Source organism: Trichechus manatus, unplaced genomic scaffold (assembly GCF_000243295.1).
Source record: "Trichechus manatus latirostris isolate Lorelei unplaced genomic scaffold, TriManLat1.0 scaffold00055, whole genome shotgun sequence".
Taxonomy (NCBI): domain Eukaryota; kingdom Metazoa; phylum Chordata; class Mammalia; order Sirenia; family Trichechidae; genus Trichechus; species Trichechus manatus.
Genome location: NW_004443991.1, coordinates 505,111 through 524,914, shown reverse-complemented (window position 1 = coordinate 524,914; position 19,804 = coordinate 505,111). Strand labels below are relative to the sequence as shown.

At 39.5% G+C, this 19,804-nt stretch overlaps 2 protein-coding genes across 6 annotated transcripts in view; one reads left to right on the top strand and one right to left on the bottom strand.

The window, feature by feature from the left end:
- Positions 1 to 18,275, top strand: part of FILIP1L (filamin A interacting protein 1 like) — a 41,374-nt gene extending 23,099 nt beyond the window's left edge. For 4 of the 5 annotated variants that reach the window (XM_023732859.1, XM_023732857.1, XM_023732860.1 and 1 more), the window contains one exon: positions 10,438 to 18,275. In XM_023732859.1, coding sequence (XP_023588627.1) covers positions 10,553 to 13,234 — 2,682 coding nt within the window. In that variant the 5' untranslated portion in view covers positions 10,438 to 10,552 and the 3' untranslated portion in view covers positions 13,235 to 18,275. The remainder of the gene's footprint in view (positions 1 to 10,437) is intronic. The other variant, XM_004378135.2, reaches the window with a different exon arrangement.
- Positions 1 to 19,804, bottom strand: part of CMSS1 (cms1 ribosomal small subunit homolog) — a 470,991-nt gene that overhangs the window by 418,688 nt on the left and 32,499 nt on the right. The gene's annotated exons all lie outside the window — the stretch shown is intronic.

Sequence of the window (19,804 nt, the reverse complement as noted above, 5' to 3'; positions counted from 1 at the left end):
CCTTGCTTTTTCTGTTGTTGATTTATGGCTTTATGGTCAGAAAAGATGCTTTGTAATATTTCGATGCTTTGAATTTTGTTAAGGCTTGCGTTATGGCCTAATATGTGGTCTATTCTGGAGAATGTTCCATGTGCGTTGGAAAAGAAAGTATACTTGGCTGCTGTTGGGTGGAGTGATCAGTATATGTCTATGGTATCAAGTTGGTTGATTGTAGCATTTAGCTCTTCCATGTCTTTGCTGAGCTTCTTTCTGGATGTTCTGTCCTTTACTGAAAGTGGTGTGTTGAAGTCTCCTACTACTATTGTGGAGCTGTCTATCTCTTTTTTCAGTGCTGTTAGAGTTTATGTATTTTGGAACCCTGTTGTTGGGTGCATAAATATTTATTATAGTTATGTTCTCCTGGTGTACTGATCCTTTAATCATTATATAGTATAGTGTCCTTCCTTATCCTTTGTGGTGGATTTTACTTTAAAGTCTATTTCATCAGAGATTAATATTGCCACTCCTTGCTCTTTTTTGAGTGTTGTTTGCTTGATATATTTTTTTCCATTCTTTGAGTTTTAGTTTGTTTGTGTCTTTAAGTCTAAGGTGTGTCTCTTGTAGGCAGCATATAGACAGATTGTGTTTTTTTATCCCATCTGCCACTCTCTGTCTCTTTATTGGTGCATTTAATCTATTTATTTACATTCAGCGTAATTACGGATATGTATGAGTTTAGCGCTGTCATTTTGATGTCTTTTTTTGTGTGTTGTTCACGGTTTCTTTGTTCCACTTAATTTTCTGTGCTAAGTCATTTGTCTTTATGTATTTTCTTTTCATCTTTTTCGTTATTGTTGATTTTGTGTTTGCTGAGTCTTTATATTTTTCTAATTTTTTGTTTTGACTTGTAGGATTGTTAGTTTCCTTTGTGGTTACCTTAACATTTACCCCTGTTTTTCTAAGTTTATACCAGTCTTTTATTTCTTTGTATCTCCTTGACTTCCTCTCCATATGAAAAATCTATGTCTACATTTTTTAAGTCCCTCTTTTTTGTTTTAATGTTGTCATGTTTTACATATTGACATCTGTTTCCCTATTTTCAGTGTTCTAGCTTTGATTTATTTTGTGACTTCCCTATCTGGGTTGATGTCTGGTTGCTCTGTCCTGTGTTCTAGTCTTGGGTTGTTACCTGATGTTACTGATTTTCTAACCCAAGGACTCCCTTTAATATTTCTTGTAATCTTGGTTTGGTTTTTGCAAATTCCCTAAACTTTGGTTTATCTGGAAATGGCCTAATTTCACCATCATATTTGAGAAAGTGTTTTGCTGGATATATAGTTCTTAGCTGGCAGTTTTTTTTCCTTCAAGGCTTTATATATGTCATCTGTCTGCCTTCTTGCCTGCATGGTTTCTGCTGAGTAGTCCCAGCTTTTTCTTATTGACTCTCCTTTGTAGGTGACTTTTCGTTTATTCCTAGCCGCTCTTAAAATTCTCTCATCATCTTTGGTTTTGGCAAGTTTGATTATAATGTGTCTTTGTGACTTTGCTTTGGGATCTACCTTATGTGGGGCTCCACAAGCATCTTGGATAGATATCTTGTCATCTTTCATGGTATCAGGGAAGTTTTCTGCCAACAAATTTCAACAATTCTATTTCCCCCCCCTGTTCTGATACTCCAATTACTCATAGGTTATTCCTCTTGATAGAGTCCCACATAATTTTTAGGGTTTCTTTATTGTTTAAAAATCCTTTTATCTGTTTTTTCCTCAAATAAGTTGTTGTCAAGTGCTTTATCTTCAATCTCACTAATTCTGACTTACATTGCCTCAATTCTGCTCCTATGACTTTCTATTGAGTTGTCTAATTATGAAATTTTGTTGTTAATCTTCTGGATTTGATTGCTGTCTCTCTATGGATTCTTGCAGCCTGTAAATTTGTCATTATGCTCTTCTTTAATCTTTTTAATTTCCTCTGTTGTTTTTTCTGCGTTTTGCTTAATTTCCTTCCTAATTTCTTGAAGAGTTCTGTAAATTAATCTTCTGTATTCTGCCTCCGGTAATTCCAAGAAATTTTCCTCCTCTTGGAAAATTTCTAGATTCTTTTGGGAGCTTGCTGAAGCCGTCATGGATTGCCTCTTTATGTGATCTGATATTGACTGTTGTCTCCCAGCCATCAATAAGTTATTATATTTATTTTATGTTTGCTTACTGTGTTCTAGCTTCTTGTTTTGTTTTGATATGCCCAAATAGGCTGCTCGTATGAGCTAGTTGGATTACTGGCACCTTTGAAGCTCTAATATCCTGTCACCAGGTGGTTAGATCTGTTACTAGGTATGTTAGCTCAGGAGTCGGCCCACTCCTTCTGTATGTATTCAGCTCAGGTGCCCAGGTAGATAGCCACCAATTGTGTGGTATAGGCTGTCACTTACAGTCCTAGACAGGCATGGGTGATTGGTGTAGGCACAGGCATCTGGCTATAGCAGGGGACACACTCTGAGCAAGGCAGGGGGCTGACGGCCGCCCCGAGTGTCCAGGAGGAAGGCGTGTCCCTGTTCCCTACAGCATGCAGGTGGGTGAGTTCTGCAGCTAACTATGAGCACCTAATGCTGTTGGCTGTAAGGACTGGGGGGTACCTCTTATTCATGGGCCCCTATTGCAGGTGGCTAGGTGGCATGGGTGGAGCCACCAGTCCTCAGGCCCCTGATGTGGGTAGGTGAAGATCCTGCTTAATGGGCAGAGCAGTGTCAAATGTCAAGAACCTGCCAATTCACAGCTGAAACAGCTAAAGTTAGACTTCCTGTATATACCCTGTTGTACTGTGGTAATGAGGGCCTATGCTGTTGAGATGGGCCCACACAAGTCTATGCAGGAGGAAAGGCACTCAAAGTCTGTGGATCCCTTATGCCTGTGCCTAGGCAAAGGAGCTGCGCCTACCCTGGGTTCCAGCTTAGGGAAGCCAGCAGTTTATTTTTTCCCGTTTGTTAATTTGTTCACTCTCCAAGGCAGGGAGAATAGCTCCAGGTGTGTGATGGATCCTACTTTTGGCCCAGGGGACTCAGCAATTGCTGAAGCCAGTCCAAGACCCAGTTCAGAGCAGGGAGTGGGAAGGTAAATGGAAGAGAGGTTTTTCCCTAAGGAGGGTGTTTTTGATTTGCACAGTAAGCTGTATGTAATTACTTATCTTTTGCCAATGAGGGCGGCTTCGCACTGGTTCTGGGTGGCCATGTAGACTCTCTGGTGCTGGGTCTCTCCCCGTGTGGAAAACACACCTCCCGAGCACCGCCACTTGCCTGCCTCACTGCTCACTCATGAGCTGCTCAGGCCTGAAGGGCTCAGGCTCTCGCCCGGTCAGGTCTGGCACTCCTCACTGCTTCTGAACCGTGTCTCCCTCCCCCTGCCACTCAGTCTGGTTCCTCAACTCTGCCTTTGATGTTCAGGGCTCCCAGATTGTCATATATAATCAAATCACTTGTTTTTTCTGGTCTTTGTTGTAAGAGGGTCAACCAGAAGCATCTGACTACTCTGCCATCTTAGCCCCACCTCCTCTAATACAGTAGATATTGATAGATATAATCCACACAATGAAAAGCTCTTTAGGGTCCTCAATAATTTTTAAGAATGGAAAAGGGTCATGAGACCAAAATGTTTGAGAACTGCTGCTCTGGAGCCTTTACTGAATTGTGCTAGATCTGCTCATTCTCTCCCAGCTGCCTATAAACTCTCTAAGAATAGGGACCTTCCTCTGTTCACCTCGATATAGCCCTAGCACTAGGGCTAGGTGCTCAATGTTTGTTAATTAAATGAACAAAGGGAAAGTCTTGTCACATTCAGCACATCAAAAGTTTGAAATTCAAGATCCCCATAGCCAATTCAGTGGAACATCTGTCTCCTTCAAATGAATGATGAGAAGTTAAGCAGACTACAAAGTTATTCCCTACTTACAGGTTGATTTCTGAAGCTAAGAGAAACAAAACAATGCCATTAATGGCTTGTGGAATTGGTCTTATTGTTTGATAATCACCCTAAATTTATATGGGCCAACTGCCTAAGAATCTGGAATAGAAACACTATTGATGTGTTAGGGTGGTAGGATTATAGACGAGTATTTCTCTTTTCATTTCCATTCGCTGTTGATGTAATGTTTCTTGTGTAATAAAACAAACATTTGTCCAGTTAGAGCTCTGGACTCAGGAAAAAATAAGAGTCACTGCTTTGTTTGCAGAGATGAAATAACCAAAAGAGAGTGAGGGTTGGGACATGGACAGTTCCCACACATCCCTCTTCTCCTCAAGCAAGCAAGCGCATACAGTTCTAATGCGGGGACTTGAAGAAGGAAGAGAATGAGCTGTTCTAACAGTTGTGATTATTTCCAGAGGCTATGTAGCTGTGAAATAGATAGTGATGTACTTCGAGAACATTGATTAGAAAGTCACCTACAGCTCATTTTCTTAATGGCCTAAAACCATGTATATGGTAAACACTAGAGCATCCTCTTGGAAAATGAACACGACTATTTAGGGCAGTGCTACAGTATTTTCCACAGAAAGGCCTATTTGCTCATCCTTTCATTCATACAATAAATATTCACTCGATACCCTCCATGTGTTAAGAGCTTTGTGGTAGGCACCATAGAAGACGCAAATGAATCAGATAATCAAACATGGGTCCTTGTATTTTAGAAGGGTTGATAGTAATGTACATAACTAAGACAAAATCAAAAGTGGTGAGAGCTGCATATAAATTATAATGGGTATAACTGACATTACAGCATTTAGACACACCAGCTGTTGCATATGTGTATTATATGATGCATATTACTAACACTCAGGAGTGTCTCACACAGAGGGAGATAAAATATAGTAACACGTGTGCTGACATATTTGTGTGTAAATAAAAACTGAAAAGACCCTCTATATAATTTGTAGTGAAGAACCAGCATTATGGTTAGTACCAAAGAACACTCAATATGATGATGTGATATTCTTGAAAAAACAAGGAACTGACATTACACATAATAACAGTGATAAACCACAGTAAGTTATAGCAGTTTCAAACCATAATAGAAACTCTAAGGAAAAGCCAGTTTGGATTTAACTACCTCACATTTGTGTCCATAAAACCAGCTTCCACAGCCTGTTTTTATTGGATAGGATTCAGTGAATGTTCCTTATAATCCTGGGGTGTCAGTACTCGAACATGAATATGAGTATTGCAGTCTTCGAAATGGGGTACATGTACCCCTGAGGGTACACGAAGGTTTTCTAGGGTAACCACAGGCATGGAGAGCTTTAAAGGAATCAATTTCCACATCCTCAATTCCTACATATATTTTTTCCAAAACTGATCCGCCAGAAAAAGAGTTTATATCCTGTGAATTCTCCTTTCCCAACGACTCTTTCAAGATAGCCGCCTTCTTACTTGACAGAATCTTATCAAGATGCAGCTTCCTAGGGTGGAACCTCTCTGGGGCACCAGACAAAGGGACAACTTATAGGGTCACTATGAGTCAGAACCGACTCAACGGCCCTACCAACAACGACATACAGAAAGCCTTGCTCCTGAGAGTCCCCTAAGAGCTGAGCACCAGCAGCTTCAGAAAGAACCACTGCATGGCGCAGCACTGTGTTTCTTCGTCCAGGAAGAAGTCGGGGCAAGCCCCTGTGCCTTATCGCATATAGAAGTGAGATGGTTCCCAGAGGGAAAAATGAAGACAGGCTTTTTCTGAAAGAATGTCTGATTTGGCTGGCTGATTTGTCAATGAGGACTGTTAGGTTATATGGCAGATGTTAAAACATATCTTTTGCAAATATCTAAACCTTCGATAAAAAAACTCTAGATGCCAACTTTAAAATGTATGAAGGGATATTTTTAAAAAATTATTTTAGGAGATCGAGCAAATGTGAAGACCACTGTCTAAGAAATATAAACTACTTGTCAGAATGTAAGCATAATGATATATGAGAATTTTTAAGTTGATCGTTTCTCCATGCAGAGAGTGTACCTTGAGAAAGGCACCCTTGTATGTGGCCAATCTTGTGTAATGCTTAGTGTTCTTTGTTGGAGACGCAATGTGGTGTAGGGAAACAGCACAGACTTTGGCCCTTCCTGACCTTTCTGTGCCTCAGTTTTCACTGATGTAAAATGGGGACAATAATCCCAAACCCTGTAAGCTTACCACGAGAATTAGAATTGAGAGATGTACAGACTGTGCTTGGCAATACATCATTGGCACTAAACAAAGAATGGCAGCTATTATATATCTCCTGTATTTTAGTATGGAGCCTTGGTGGCGCAGTGGTTAAGCGTTCAGCTGCTAACCAAAAGCAGCTGGTTAGCAGTTCAAATCCACGAGCTACTCCTTGGAAACCCTATGGAGCAGTTTACTCTGTCCTATAGGGTCGCTATGAGTCGGAATCGACTCGACAACAACGGGTTTGGGTTTTTTTTTGTTTTGTTTTATATTTTATTCTTTGGGCTGTTTTAGGAAAATCACAAACTGGACCTAAAATTATTTACTGCTCTTTTTAACCGAAAATTTAGCTATCACTCCCTCATTTAGATGTGTATTTTGAGTCATGTTTTTCCAGTAATGCGGACAGATTTCAGTTAGTTCAGCCATACACTGCCTTCTATTAAAAAAAAAAAAGACATCCAGGTGGGTCAGAAATACAGTCTATGTTTACAGATCAGGGTATAATTAATAATAAACAACAATTGGCTGAGTTAATATTCTGCCAGAATCCCATTTCTAGAAAACATCTGACGTGAATAATAAAACCTTGCTACCCATAGTCAGTCCATGGACCAGCAGACCCAGCATTACCTGGGAACTTGTTATAATGCAAAATTTAAGCCCCACATCAGATCTACTGAATTAGAATCTGCATTTTAACAAGATCCCTGGGTGATTTGAATGCCCACTAAAATTTGAGAAGCACTGGTAAAGAACAGGTCACTAACAGGAATGATACACCAGTTCATACAAACACACACATACCGACACATACATAGATCAATGGTTCTCATCAGGGGTGATTCTGTCCCCAGAAGACATACGTCAGTGTCTGGGGACATTTTTGATTGTCACAATTGGGCGATGGGGGTTATTACTGGCATCTAAGGGGTAGGGGACAAGGATGCGGCTGAACATCCTACAATGCACAGATGGTCCCCCACAACAAAGAATTATCTGGCCCAAAATGTCAATAGTGCTGAGGCTGAGAAATCCTGGCATAGGTTATACAACATTCCTGCAGAAAGGTGTTATTAATTGAAACTATGCATGAAAAAAAAGCAGTAATTTTACTACGCAGCTCTGAGGGGATGAATTTCAGATCTGGAGAGTTCCTGCATCTTAAAAATCTATGTTGCTTTCAAGATTATAAGTGCCCTGGTTAAAAGGCTTGAAAATCACTTCCCTGCTTTTGCTAGCAAACCCAGTCAATGATGGTCTGTCTGTCTTATTAGCATATAAAGTCAGTCAGCATCAATGCTAAAATCTGTTAATATCCAAAGAAAACTAACAGAGACAGAAAAGTAAGTCAAAGCTCAATCCTACTGAAAGAAGAAAGCAGGCTTAGGGGCCTCAACTCCATACCTGCCTCAGCCAAAGACACTAAGCCTATATTTTCATTGTACACATCCACATTCCCTTGGATGCAATCCAAAAATCCAAAAACTCTGGAAACAAAGTGTGTCAATCAAACCTCTCCTTATATGAACTCATTTGGCAGCAAAACTTGAATAGATATGAGGTTATTTATAATCTTAATTATCTCACTTAGTGTAACTTTTCACGTGGTTCACTGTAGAAGTATTCGGGGGTTTGCTTAGGAGGTGAAACCCGTTTTCGCTGTGAACGCTACTTACTGCGTTTCTAAAATTTTACAAACCTTGGAATTCTGAAAACACTTGCCTTGAAGAGTTTTAGAAAAGAGATTATGGACCTCAAATGATTAAAATACAGTTAACACTCAGCAGATATTTTCTGAAAGCATTCATACAGATAGGGAGGTGGATAGATAAAGTTATGACATTTTCATAAGAAGAAGGAAGTTTATTTTCTTTGAGAGAAAAACTGCACCTAGTTAATATACAATTTTTGCATATAAACTCCTATTTCCCTCCCTGAAAGGCTTTACCTGACTAGGCTATTGACTGTGCTGTGGTGCGCTCATAGGAGTGGCCCAGGGAAATGACAGGTTATTGGGAAACAAGTAGTAAAGAAATGCTGAGAGCAAATGTACTCAAATCATCAGCTTTAGTTCACTACCTTGTAAGATGGGGCTTTAGAGCAGATGAGGATATCAGCCAATTTCCAGAAACCATGAAAAGATGCATCTCACTTGCACTGAGACTGCCGAAAGCATCGAATGCAATAGAATTAAAACTTTTCAAAATCTTTTTGCCCATAGTGCATTGCCAAGATTCACTAATTGCCATTCCACTTTAATGCTCTTTTCATTATACTGCAAAACAATCTTCCCTTCCTTGCATCCTGAGAAAGCACACCCTCTTCTCAGGAAGATGAAACAACACATGATATAATTTAGTAAGTTGAAAAGGAATCTTGAAAAGATTTTGTGAAAGTGTTCTCAAATACCTTTATAAGAATTGTGTAGAGGGATGAACGCATTTCCCTGCAGTTATGCTCAATGCATTGTCAAAACCATTCAATCTGATTCTAATGCTAAGGTGGGAGGAAGAAGCACTTCACCGAAGTTTTTGTAACTATTTCACCAGCAAAGCAGTTTGTCCCTGGACTCTACCACGTGGTTGTGAAGTCACACGACCCTTCAGGAAGGAGCTGCCATGTGTCTCTTCTCAGGCTCCCAGGTGTCTCAAATAGGGAGTGGTTCACAGCCAGAGCCGTGGGAAGCCTCTCGCCAGGATCATGGATGAGATCACCACCCCACCCCTAGCATCCTGCCCTGCCGCTTCTGATTTTCTCAGGCCTGCAGCCCTTAGGCCAGCCTCCTGTCATGTTCTCAAAACAGGAAAAACTGAAAGTGGGTCCTCTCCACAAAAAAGCTTGGGAATTCTTGCATTATTGAATTATTTTAAACATGTTCCTCTTGTGTAGTGTAATCATGTAAGAGAACAGATTCGGATTTCAGAAATAAGGACTCTCTCTTTCTAAGAAGACAGCCCCAAATTAGTTTCTTTTTAAAATGTTCTCTCAAAACCTTAAATCAACAACTTTCAAAAAGAAAATTCTACGGTAAGGATTAAAGACATGTATTGGATAATTAACTCGTTCCTGATAGAAAAGAAATAATAAAGTATTATGAACTCTTTATGCTTACCAGAAAACAAATATTTATAACTTCATCCATGACAAGGCTTTTAGTTCAATTCTTCAGGCATTCTATTCTATTTTAGCTTCTGTGTAACAATACTGCAATGCTGTAATTCCATCCTCTATAATCAGTCCACTCCCAGTGTAATTAAGAGGGCCACAAATTTAAAACTGCACCCTCACTACTGAGGGAAAAAAGTATGTGGAAGGGAGAGTTTATACTGCATGTAAAATGCCCTTTTACATTTTAAAGTGTAAAAGAAAAAGATGGCATATTATTTATAGTCATATTTAAGAAGGAATCATTATATTCCTGATAATAGACCCTCTGACCCACGTCAGTAAGCTCTTTCCTACCAAATCCTGTGCTCTTCCCATGTTATGAAAACTCCAAACCCCTCAGATGGCCTCTCAGTTCCCCTCATTTAACTGCCATTTGCTGTGTTCCTAGGACAATGTCATGCTAGTGCCAACCAAGTTGCAGTTGGCAGAGAAGTCTAACAGTGAAGTGTATACCAGTAACTTCCAAAAAATGTGAATAAACTTTTATCGTAACTAAGAATCAGGAAGTTGAATATCAAACATTAATGAACCACATATTATAATAGTTCATGCAAGCTATTTGATTAAACATAGTAACAACCACATGAATAAAAAAAAGAATAACACTTATCAAATGCTTACTTTGTGCCAGGACTGTGAGCAGGATCTTAGGCAAATTCTTGTTTATTTTTCATAAAAAGTCTCCAAGGTGAATACAGTTATTGTCCCCATTTTTCATATGAGGAAAGTTGAGGCTCAAGAGAGATTATATAACTGCCCATATACGATAGCTGGTAAGAGTACGGTCAGGCCCAACTGAATCTTAAGCTTGTGCCTCTTTGCACAGCCTTCAGGCTGGGCTGCCTACTGATTACATGTTATACAAGCAATTTAAACCAAATATTCTTGCCCTACTAAGGCTCCTGGTGAACTGCAACAGTTACCATTCAACAACTGTAAAAGCAAAAATGCAAGATATCTGTTTACCAAGATTTTCCTCCCTCATCAAATTCAGAAACTCCTTTCCATAATCTTTCTAAATTACATAAATGTTTAATCACAGTTGGTAAGTTACTAAAGTACCAATCACAAAACTGAATGCACTCTTGTATTTTTCAGATTAAAGAAGCTGATTGACCAAGAAACCGAGTCGCAGGAAAAGAAGGAGCAGGAAAAGGAGAAGAGGGTAACCGCCCTGAAGGAGGAGCTGACCAAGCTGAAGTCTTTTGCTTTGATGGTGGTGGACGAACAACAAAGGCTGACAGCACAGCTCGCCCTTCAAAGACAGAAAATCCAAGACCTGACCACAAGTGCGAAGCAAACACATGCTAAACTAGCCCTTGCTGAAGCCAGAGCTCAGGAAGAAGAGCAGAAGGCAGCCAGACTAGAGGAAGAACTGCAAACGCAGACCACAGAGTTTCACCAGAACCAAGAAGCAATTATGGCGAAGCTCACCAATGAGGATGGCCAGAATCGTCAGCTCAGACAAAAGCTGGCAGCACTCAGTCGGCAAATCGATGAGTTAGAAGAGACAAACAGGTCTTTACGAAAAGCAGAAGAAGAGCTGCAAGATATTAAAGAAAAAATCAACAAGGGAGAATATGGAAACTCTGGTATCATGGCTGAAGTGGAGGAGCTCAGGAAACGTGTGCTAGAAATGGAAGGGAAGGATGAAGAACTCATAAAAATGGAAGAGCAGTGCAGAGATCTCAATAAGAGGCTTGAAAAGGAAACATCCCAGAGTAAAGACTTTAAACTAGAAGTTGAAAAACTCAGTAAGAGGATTATGGCTCTGGAAAAATTAGAAGATGCTTTCAACAAAAGCAAAGAAGAATGTTACTCTCTGAAATGCAATTTAGAAAAAGAAAGGGCGACCACAAAGCAGTTGTCTCAAGAACTAGAGAGTTTAAAAGTGAGGATCAAAGAGCTAGAAGCCATTGAAAGTCGGCTGGAGAAGACAGAATTCACCCTAAAAGAGGATTTAACTAAATTGAAAACATTAACTGTGATGCTTGTAGATGAACGGAAAACAATGAGTGAGAAATTAAAGCAAACTGAAGATAAATTACAAGCTGCTGCTTCTCAGCTTCAAGTGGAGCAAAATAAAGTGACAATGGTTACTGAGAAGTTAATTGAGGAAACTAAAAGGGCACTCAGGTCCAAAACTGATGTGGAAGAAAAGATGTACAGTGTAACCAAGGAGAGAGATGATCTAAAAAACAAGCTGAAAGCAGAAGAAGAGAAAGGAAATGATCTCCTGTCAAAAGTTAGCATGTTGAAAGATAGGCTTCAATCACTGGAAGCAATTGAGAAAGATTCCTTAAAAAACAAATTGAAACAAGATTCTGCTAAGTCCACAACAACATTACACCAAGAAAACAATAAGATTAAAGAGCTCTCTCAAGAAGTAGAAAGACTGAAACTGAAGCTGAAGGACATGAAAGCCATTGAGGATGACCTCATGAAAACAGAAGATGAATATGAGACTCTAGAACGAAAGTATGCTAGTGAGCAAGACAAAGCTCAACTTTTATCTGAAGAGCTGGAACATGTTAAAATGGAACTTGCCAAGTACAAATTAGCAGAAAAGACAGAGTCTAGCCATGAACAATGGCTTTTTAAAAGGCTTCAAGAAGAAGAAACTAAGTCAGGACACCTCTCAAGAGAAGTGGACGCATTAAAAGAGAAAATTCATGAATACATGGCAACTGAGGACCTAATATGTCACCTCCAGGGAGATTACTCAATTCTGCAAAAGAAACTTAATCAACAAGAAAGCAGGAACAAAGATTTAGGAAGAGAAATTGAAAACCTCACTAAAGAGTTAGAGAGGTACCGGCATTTCAGTAAGGGCCTCCGGCCTAGTCTCAACAGAAGAAGAATCTCTGACCCTCAAGTGTTTTCTAAAGAAGTCCAGACAGAAGCAGTAGACAATGAACCACCTGATTACAAGAGTCTCATTCCTCTGGAACGAGCAGTCATCAATGGTCAGTTATATGAGGAGAGTGAGGACCAGGATGAAGATCCTAATGACGAGGAGCCAGTGCTGTCCTTCAAATGCAACTCATCAACTCCTTGTCCTGTTAACAGGAAGCTATGGATTCCTTGGATGAAATCCAAGGAGGGCTATCCTCAGAATGGAAAAATACAAACTAAACCCAATGGCAGCTTTGTGCAACCTGGAGATCTGGTACTAAGCCACACACCTGGGCAGCCGCTTCATATAAAGGTTACTCCAGACCATGTCCAAAACACAGCCACTCTTGAAATCACAAGTCCGACCACAGAAAGTCCTCACTCCTACACAAGCACAGCAGTAATACCGAACTGTGGCACCCCAAAGCAAAGGATAACCATCCTCCAAAATGCCTCCATAACGCCAGTGAAATCCAAAATCTCTACCGAAGGCCTCACAAATTTAGAGCAAGGCATGTCCCCAATTACCATGGCAACCTTTGCCAGAGCTCAGACCCCAGAGTCTTGTGGTTCTATAACTCCAGAAAGGACAATGTCACCTATTCAGGTTTTGGCTGTGACTGGTTCAGCTAGCTCTCCTGAGCAGGGACGCTCCCCAGAGCCCATAGAAATCAGTGCCAAGCACGCGATTTTCAGAGTCTCTCCAGACCGGCAGTCATCATGGCAGTTTCAACGTTCAAATAGTAATAGTTCAAGTGTGATAACTACTGAGGATAATAAAATCCACATTCACTTAGGAAATCCTTACATGCAAGCTGTGGCCAGCCCTGTGAGACCTGCCAGCCCTTCAACACCACCACAGGATAACCGAACTCAGAGCTTAACTAACGGGGCACTAAACAAAACGACCAATAAAGTCACCAGCAGTATTACTATTACACCAACAGCCACACCTCTTCCTCGACAATCACAAATTACAGTAAGTAATATATATAACTGACTACCCTCACCCTCATCCAGTCCATACTGATATTCTTGCAAGGAACTCAATCCTTTTATAATCATCCCTTCAAATCCCTGAAAAGCCTGACTGAACTTGTACTTTGGGAAGGTTTGTGCATGAACTATACAAGAGTATCTGAAACTAACTAAGTGTTGCCTGCATAGTCATATCAAGTGTGCATTTACTGTTTATCTTTTCATTTACATACCTGTATGGAAAATATTTAGTCTGCACTTGTATAAATACATCTGTATGTATTTCATTTCCCATAACTCACATTAATTTGATTGCAACTTGTCTTGGTGAAATACTTTAACATTATAAAACAGTAAATAATTTGTTATTTTTACCATAGCTTGCTGGATTTTCTTTTGGTCATTTAGTTTTGTATTTTTGCATGTACAATAGAATTTCATTTCCTGTTCATAATGTCTATTAATCCTTCCTTCAAACAAACAAACAAACAAAAAAAAAACTGGCCTACTTCCCATAAACAGTCAACTTTTGACCACATGCTAGAGGAGGAGGAAGTGGTTCTAATAAATCAAAATTTATTTTTCTGATTTCAATGTGAAGTATATGGTATCTCAAGAGCAAACTTAACTTGATGCTTGGGATGTATCTCAATATCCATGGTGTCCAGCTCAGAGCTTGGTACATGATAGGTACTTAGTAAATATCTACTGATAATTACTGAATAAAATAACATTAAATACTTTGCTTCTTATAAGAACATATTAGCTGATGGTGAAAGTAAAAAGCTTGAAAATATGACAGGCAGCCTGAGAAAGTACATCTGGCAATACAAGTTACTTGACAATCAAGAGTTGACTGTATTTCTACCACAGACCAAGCCCCTCATAAAACATTTATGTCTACATTCAAACCTGGTATCAGCCACTATGACATAAAAAGCTTTTAAACACTCAAATATGTTTCAAAGCAAAAATGTCGTTCCTTTTCCGTCTTCCTGTTTGGTTCCCAAAGTAGTTTGGATTACTTAATGTAGGTGATATCTACCCTGCTAGTAAGTGCCCTGCGTTCAGAAGATTTCAACTTAATGGTAGTTTTTTGTTTTTTTTTTAGCTTTCAACAAGCAAATAAAAGCCAAAGATAGTTATGAACACAAGTAATAGACAAGCATATTGACAAGCATATTTTTAAAAAATTATACAGTATGTTTGTTAGTTGAAGGAAATTGTATACTGTAAATTTCTTCAATTATTGTTGTGTTATTATATATGTACTATAAATTTATTAGGTACACAGCACATAGCACCAGCCTTAGCATCGTAGAAATTGCTATACCTGGCTCCTGGGACCCCCTGGGCATAACACACACTTATGTAAGAGAACACCAGCTCTCAGGGGAACATTTTAAATTACAAATCTGGTTCCTGAGTCATATTCCAAAAAAGATGATTTCAGACAAAGTAGCTCATCACCATCTTCCCTTTTCCAACCCCTTAACTGTTAATTTAGTGTGGTCAATTTTATTGCCGATTATTGATTTTAAACACAACTGATTTAGACACTCAGGCAAACTTGTGAAGACCTTTAAAAGTAAAAGAAATCTCTCACAATTACACTGTTTTCCCCTGCAAAATCAATTTCATGATGGCAAAGCGAAGATTTGTTGACAGAAACACTTCCATGGTGATGAACTGCAACACCAGCCCTGTGGGCTTGCATCATCATTAAATAAATTTGGATGAAAGCTGAAGTTGGTGATGGATGAGAAAGCTTCTGTTTAAACATATTTATCTTGGGAATTGGCAGTGACCCAACTGTATTACAAAATACACGATGGTCTAAGTGTTTTTCAAAACTATTTTTATTTTTAAGTCACCTTGGTCTAGAATTTTAGAAGGAACTACACACTTCATCTTATGTCTTTCAGAGTAGACCTTAATAATGCTGTTGCATAAAATCTTTCTCCAGTTAATAATCAAGAGAAGGTACATGTAAAGTTTTGGAGGGCAGTGATCAACCGATCATAAAATTATGAGCAACAGAAACTAGAGAACGAAGTCTTCCTGGTGCTTCCCAACCTTTGTCACATAATGGCACAAACAGAAAACATTTGCACAGCATTGGGGAAAGGGGATAAAGTGGCAGAGATGACTGGCTGACGGACTCCCATCACCGCTAACCTCTCCTGGCTGCCCCAAGGGCTGGGGGAACTGCTTTCTTGGCACACCTGTAACTAATAGAGGTTGGGAAGCTCTGGGCTATTCATCAACCCACTCATTTTGTAAGGATTCAATTTCCTACTCTTCTGTGAGCCAGAGCATTTCTCTACAATAAGGTTAGCACCACAAGTCCTGTGCTCCATGATTATAATGTACAAAGTCTTGTTTCATCATCTGCCTCAGATCTTAACTATAAATAAGCTTCCCAAGTGGTTAATCATTACTGGAAATTTACTGAACCTTCAAGGATTCCTCTCTTTTGAAGGCTCCTCCACTGGGAGGATTCCTTCAGTATAACAATTCATATCATCATCAAAATAAACTTTAGGAGCAAGGTCAGATTAATAACTTGTATGTAGGTTATTACGAGTGCCACTAATTAAAGTTCAGGGTAAAGACAGCATCATTTCTGAAAAACATCTTTCCTTTTCAATAAAATGACATATAACATGATACACTCCAGATTTCTGCCCTTCAATCTTAAAAATAACTTCTTACATACTTTTTTCGGCATGTGTGTGACTGTGCGTTTGGGAGGTTACAGAATTTCCTCTACATTCACATATAATCACAGAAGAGCCTTGAAAAAACCAGGAAGGAGAGAGGGCATGACACTGGGAAATCTCCATATGAGATAGAGGCAGCAGCCCGTACTGGTGGAGGCTTTCATTCTTCGGAGCAGAGGAAAGAAGGCCCATGAGAGGCCCATAGAAGACAGATCGTTTTTATACACATCAATGATATATTCCTCTCATTGGTCAAAGTTTCAGCTTCAGAACCAAGTTTCATTCTACTCACTGTTCCACTCTAACTTGTAGAGTTGCAGCATCCTATCACAGATATGAATGATTTTACCACATTCTTCCTTCCATCTAGAAGCAATGGCCAACCCTTCCCCAAGAGAAGGCTACTGCTCCCTAGGGGCACTGGCAAAAATGAAATCCTCCTCCTCACTGGAAGAGCTATATGCATTACTATAGTTGTATCTTTGCATATAAAGGAAGGTCTCTGTACTTGTTCAGGATGATGACAGGATTACATAACTACTCAGAACATCTCTACAACTGTATTACACAATGGAAAGATACTGTATCCTTTGTGGGGTCTTCATGGCACCAGAAAGACAAAATTAGGGGCACTGTAAGATGGTCATAAAATGGATAGATTAAACTGTTTAGACATTTGTAGCCCAAGGATTCTATGGTCTTTATTGAATGAATTATGACTCCAAATATGTTGTTAGGAGCTTCTTTATTCTGAATCTTTACAAACTGAATCTCCTTTGAAACTTGTTAGACAAATGCAGGGAAAAAAAAACAAACAAAAAAACAAACTTATTGCCGTTGAGTCAATCCCAACTCACAGCAACCCTACAGGACAGAGTAGAACTGCCCCCATAAGGTTTCCAAGGAGCCGCTGATGGATTCAAACTGCTAACCTTTTGGTTAGCAGCCATAGTGCGCCAAGAGCTTTAAATTAACCAACACTCCAGTTTCCCTGTACCTTAGTTTCTGTAACTAATTTTTTTTTCCCTTCAAAATAATTATTTTGCTTTGCAATTTCAAGCGAAAAGATAATCAGGCAAAAATGCGTGCCCAGAACTTTAAGATCAGTGTTTCTTAATGTAGTTTTATGAGAATCCCTTGACATTATTAACATGAAGCCCCGTCCAGAGCTATCAAATCAGAAGCTCAGGGGTATAGGACCCCCGGAATCTGCATTTAAACAAGCTTCCCTGCTTAGTATGCACCCAAAAGTTGGAATTCCACTGTTTTAGAAGTTCCTGTATTGATAAACATAGTCCCATGCCATCAAAATGAATTACACCTGTCCCAGGAATTGTGACTATTCTGCCCTCTAGTGGCTGGCATGACAAACAGAAGGCTCATTCCCCAAGTTTTCTTTCTGTTCAAAAGGGAAAACTCAATAGAAAGTACCATTTTACTGTGTGGGAAGGTTCCCAGTTCTATAATGTAGCAAAGCATAGGTGCCGGGACCCTTAGCTGAGCTGTAGCAGGCTCTCTGTCACCTACAAGCTCTTCTCCTCTCCCAGATTTCCAGGCCCTCAATTTAACCCTACAGCATTTCTTGGGAATGGTCCAGAATATATATTAAAGAGAGCAGCTGGATGAACCAAAACAAAGAGCTCCATTCACCTAAGGCCATAGTGAAGCAAATGAAAGAAACAGTGAGGAAGACAAGTGATTTACTAAAGTCCCCAAACCTTAAACCCTCTTTGAATTCATTTTCATTTAAACTCCAAACACTTTCTTCAAGCTAAATTAAGAAGCTAAACCTTTTGTGCAAATACATCAGAACAGGCATTCCCCCAAAGGCAACGCTATAGGGTAAAGAATCCTGAGGGAGGGAGTTCAGCAAGTTAACTGGTCAGCACCTCTAAGTACTTTATAATTTGATATCAAATTAACGCCCTTCACATGGCAGTACTTACAAATCTGTCAGCATTCCATCAGGACACCATGTTTTATATTCACAACGCTGCCATAAAAATGTACTCCAGGCTAACCTTTGGCCTTGCATTCAGTTATACCAGGAATAATCTCTTGTGGTCTCATTTTAAAATTTCACTATCAAAGTTATTGGTCAAGATAAAATTTATCTGATTGTTTGAGGCAATTTTTTTAAAGATTTAAACTAGTTCTCTTATTTTAGTGAGTTTTTCGCCCATAGCCAAACGATAGCCCTGTATGATGTAATTTTTGTAAGGTTACCTGAGATCAACCATCAACTGCCTACAAGTAGATTCCGACTCATGGTGACTCCATGTGCATCAGAGTAGAAATGTGCTCTAAAGGGTATTCTTTCTTTTCTTTTCTTAAATAATTTATTTTTGTTGTTGTTGAAAATACACACAGCAGAACATACACCAATTCAACCAATTCTACATGTATAATTCAGTGACACTTCGGGTTGTGCAACCATTCTCACCTTCCTTTTCCAAGTTTTCTTCCCCTATTAACATAAACTCACTGCCCTCTAAGTTTCCTATCTAATCTTTCAAGTTGCTGTTATCAATTTGATGCCATATAGATAGATCTTAAAAGAACACAATGCTCAAAGCAGATGTTTTTACTAGTTAAGCTAAACTACTGTTTGGTTTTAAGAAGATTTTAGGCGATATTTTTGGTTAAAGTTTTAAGGTTTAAAGATTATCTCAGGGCAACAGTTTCAGGGGTTTATCTAGCCTCCATGGCTCCAGAAAGACTGAATTCCATGAGAATTTTAAACTCTGTTGTGCATTTTCACCCTTTTGATCAGGATTCTTCTATAGAATCTTTGATCATAATGTTCAGTAATGGTAGCTGGGCACCATCCAGTTCTTCTGGTCTCATGGCAAAGGAGGCAGTTGTTCATGGAGGCAATCAGCCACACATTCCACTTCCTCCTACTATTCCTGACTCACCTTCTTCCCTGTTGCTCCAGGTGAATGGAGATCAATTACTGTACCTTGGATGGCCACTTGCAAGCTTTTAAGACCAAGGCACTATGCAATAAACTAGGAGGTAGAACAGAGGCACTAAATACATTATTAGGCCAATTAACTGGAATGTCCCATGAAACCATGACCCTAAACCTCCAAACAAAAGAACCAAATCCCATGAAGTGTTTGGTTGTACATAAGTAGCCTCAGCAGCTATTCTTTTTTTTCTGTCACTGTTGTAAATATAGCTATTGAACAGCTTTTACCCATTCAACTTTTTACAGGTGTATGACTTAATGACAGAAATCCACAGAGTTTTCAATGGCTGACTTTTCAAAAGTAGATCACCAGGCCTTTCTTCCGAGGCACTTCTGGGTGGACATAAACCTCCAACCTTTCAGTTAGCAGCTGAGTGCAGTAACAACCATTTGTCTAACCCAGGGACTCCTATGTGAGACCTCCCTCACCCCCTTTTTTTCTGCTTCAGAATTTTGTCTTGTTTTTTAAAGGCTAGTCATGTTGGGATAACTAATGATATATAAATATAGACTCCACAGATTGACAAAGCCTGTCTTACTCTCTTTGCCATTCCTGGGGCCCCCGGAAGGGTGAAGGTGGGTTTACTAGTTGACATGTCCCTCATGTGTCTCAGTGACATGCACAGTGTCTTCTCTTCATAGCATCACATGGACTCAACTGATCAATCCACTGATCATGACATAGTGAATCACCTATCTCCTATCCAACAATGAGGCAGGTATTACAGAAACAAAAAGATTCACTGCCCTTGCAGACCTTATTAATCGGGCAAGGAAATGAGACAAGAAACAAGGGTACCAGATGACATTTTATTAAGTGACAAACTTTAAATGTCTACCAATAAGCTGGAGGTTAAAGAGGACTATAGAAGACTAGCAAGGCTTCACAGAGCAA